This window comes from Gymnoscopelus microlampas (genome assembly GCF_963454915.1).
Source record: "Gymnoscopelus microlampas genome assembly, chromosome: 6".
Taxonomy (NCBI): domain Eukaryota; kingdom Metazoa; phylum Chordata; class Actinopteri; order Myctophiformes; family Myctophidae; genus Gymnoscopelus; species Gymnoscopelus microlampas.
The window spans coordinates 30,150,687-30,154,305 of record NC_139943.1 but is presented as its reverse complement, the minus strand read 5'-3'; the positions used below and the strand labels follow the sequence as shown (position 1 = coordinate 30,154,305).

At 42.4% G+C, this 3,619-nt stretch overlaps 1 protein-coding gene across 1 annotated transcript in view; it reads right to left on the bottom strand.

Annotated features, from left to right (window-relative positions):
- The window catches only part of ptpn5 (protein tyrosine phosphatase non-receptor type 5), a gene marked incomplete at both ends in the record, with an annotated part of 13,029 nt that extends 9,771 nt beyond the window's left edge, over nucleotides 1–3,258 (bottom strand). The window contains 3 exons of the mRNA XM_084059522.1: nucleotides 1–93; nucleotides 992–1,111; nucleotides 2,935–3,258. The exon at nucleotides 1–93 is cut by the window's left edge and continues 3 nt beyond it. Coding sequence (XP_083915648.1) covers nucleotides 1–93; nucleotides 992–1,111; nucleotides 2,935–3,258 — 537 coding nt within the window. The remainder of the gene's footprint in view (nucleotides 94–991; nucleotides 1,112–2,934) is intronic.
- Nucleotides 3,259–3,619: the final 361 nt, after the last annotated feature.

Here is a 3,619-nt window from a genome sequence, read left to right as displayed (position 1 = left end):
GATCACAAACAGGGCAATGCCAAGCCATCCAGTGGAGTGGATGATCCAACGGTGCTTTCTACAGTCCACCACCTCCATCATCATGCTCAGGGTCTAGAGAGAGAGAGAGAGAGAGAGAGAGAGAGAGAGAGAGAGAGAGAGAGAGAGAGAGAGAGAGAGAGAGAGAGAGAGAGAGAGAGAGGGAGAGGGAGGGAGGGAGAGGGAGATCGGACCAAAGCACAGAGAGGCCGAAATTATGGTACTGTATATCAAGGTCGGGTCTATGATGCATTATAAGCACATTTATAATGCATTATATTGCATTTATAAGGCATTATAGAATTTGTTATAAATGTTTATAATCATGTATGACAACTTATAACAAGGTTTATGACATATTATAAGTGCTGGTCATAATGAAAGCTCAGTGGAACAGCACATTATAACTACCTTGACTTAGTTATATGTAAAGTGTCTTTGCTATAACTTGTTATGCATAATTATAAACATTTATAATGAGTGTTATGAAGCCTTATAAGTGCATTATAATGCATTATACATGTGATTATAATGCATTAAATACACAACCTTTAAAGCGGCACTATGTCACTTTTTTTTATGAATACAATTACATTTTGTCCAATCTGTATGGTAGAGTATGTTAATACAATAATAACTTATACAATTGGGGTGGTTGTATTTTGTCTCCCTGCTCTTCTATTGAGACATTAGATCGTGTCAAAGGTCATGTCTCACCTAGACACAGGATCTGACACAAAGTTTGACCTGATGGTCCAAGATTCAATTCATCCCCTGAGCAAGCAGGCCGGCTCTATTAGCTCAATGGTAAACATTTCAGCACTTGGGCAGGAGACCGGGTTCAAATCCGGGTTAGAGAGGAAAGTTACATAGTGCAGCTTTAGGTAAAGTGTTATGGAATGTGTTTTAAATAATATTATCCTTGCTGCATGTGCTCATTCTCACTGTGTTTGCACTGTGCTGTGGTACTCACATCCCCCAGCAACGGGTTGCAGGACATGAAGAAGGCCATGTAGAAATCTATGACCTGCAGGGTCTTATACATGGAGGACAGGGGCCCGTATCCCAGCATAAAAAAATACACCCAGTAGCCCTGCAAGAGGACAGGACACACACACACACGCACGCACGCACACACACACACACGCACGCGCGCACACGCACACACACGCACACACAACCCATATAATATCATGGGAATGCCCCCTTTTATGCCAATATATGGAGATCCCTGATGTCATCAGAATATGCCCATATATGGGCATGCCCCCTTTCGTGCCCATGTATGGAGCTGACTGATTTGTTTGCGCCTGATGCCATGACGACACATTGAGGTAACACACTCTATATTTGGGGATAGCCTTATATGGTTATAGCTGAGTCATAGCGACATGAGCCGTGGTCCGCCGCCCATGCCCTTTAGCCTTTAATTTTAATATATAGATTGCGGTATCAGAGATAGAAACTGGTATCAATGCCTGAGGTTCTAATGCATACAGTACCAAACCGGGGTTCCTTGAAATTAAGACGTTTGAGAACCACCAGAGTTGTTGACCTACCCAACCCGTTCTCACTCCCAAGGCGTCACATTTTGCTGCTCTGTCAGTAGCCCTGGTCTGAAACGTCAAGTTTTTACATGTCGGGACGCCCTGGCCCCTCAAAGTCAAGTTTTGACATGTCGGGACGCCATGGCGATGTTGCATGTTGACAAAACTATGCCTAAACCTAACCCAAACCCTAACCCTAAACTCACAAAAATATACCTAAACCTAAACCTAACCCTAACCCTAACCCTAAACTCACAAAAAATATACCTAAACCTAAACCTAACCCTAATCCTAACCCTGACGCTAACCTCACAAAAACTATGCGGAAAGAAAAGTCTACCCACAGAGGGTTTCGATCACAGAAGCTTGCAGGTTACTAGCGAAGCACTGCTACCAGGTGAGCCACCAAGGCATCTCGCCAAACTCTTGATCGCGTAGTATTTGAAGCTCCAATGCGTGCCTTTCAGTTTTTGTGGTCTTATAGTAACGCATTAGGGAGTGAAAACGACAGAGCGGCAATAACTGACACCTACAGTATCTGTGAGAATGTGTTGACCTACCAGTGGTGGAAAGTAACTAAGTACATTTACTTAAGTACTGTACTTAAGTAAAATGTTTAGGGACTTTTACTTTACTGGAGTATTTCCAATTTTTGGTACTTTTACTTCTACTCCTGCTATTTTCAAACACTTTAGTACTTTTTCTTTTGATACTTTAAGTACATTTTGATACCAATACTTTTATACTTTTACTCAAGTACATTTTTAATTCCGGACTTTTACTTGTAACTGAGTACTTCTACATTGCAGTATTGATACTTTCACTTAAAGGTAGGGTAAGTGATATTTTTTGGTTAAAACAAAAAGTATTTTGTTAAAAGGTTAAAGCACCATATTCTGATTGTAGGCTAATCATTGCTATAGAGTGTTTGTTCAGTAACAGGAGTCTCCCCGTCTCTCCAGCTCTTTAATAAACAGAAAATACATTTTCCGGTAGGTGTCAAAATCTCAGCCAATCAGGAGAAAGTACCCATTTTTAAGCTTCATTTATTTATAGTGTTCCAGACAGTTCCAATGTTGCTTGCTCAATTCTTTCTCATCTATATCCTGATTGAGTTCTCTATCCTGATTGGATACAATTGGAAATGAAACTGAAACGAAAATGCATTTTATGTTTTATAAAGAGCTGGAGAGACAAGGAGACTCCTTTTACTGAACAAACACTCTATAGCAATGAGTACTATCAGAATATAGAGCTATTAAACACTTATTTTAACCAAAGAAAATCGCTTACCCTACTTTTAAGTAAAACATTTGAGATGTTTTTCCACCACTGACTGCCGCATATCTGTGAGAATGTGTTGACCTACCATGAGCTGCTGCAGGGCGAAGGCAGCGGCCCAGCAGTGCACCTCAACCAGCAGGGCGGTCATCTTCTGGATGAACAGCTGGGTCTCCCTGGGCATCGGCTCCTCTCCGTCTCTTAGGCCCTCGCCATCGTCGTCGTCATCCCCCCCTCTAGGGACCGCTCTAAGGGCCCCTTCCGGCTCAGGGGTCCCTCCTTCCCCTGTTCCGTCTGCATGCGTGTACGTGGTAGTGGTGGGCTCGTCCAACCAGACGGGGTCTTCATCAGGCCTCAGGAAGATGGAGTCCTCGGTGTGGGAACGGGTGGAGCTGCTCAGCCGACGGGTCATGGTCCCCTTTTGGAATGTACGACAGTATTTGGAATGATGGGTTAGAGTCGTGTGTGTCACATGGTTTCACCTGTTGTTGTAACCCATTAAGACCTGAGGCCATTCTAAATCTAAATCCTAACAGTTTTTTTTGAAAAAAAAAAAAAAAAAAAAGTTTCAAGATTTTTCAAAAATAGCAGATCTACAAGCTCATAGCGCGGCACTCGGAGCCGCGCTATGAGCTTGTAGATCTGCTATTTTTGAATAGCCAAAGAAATCTAAAGTGACACAGATACGTTACAGGTCTCAATAGGTTCTTCTGAAAACACCTACTGAACTGAACTGATTTTCGGACTGCGCTTGGGTCCAATATTTAGTTCAG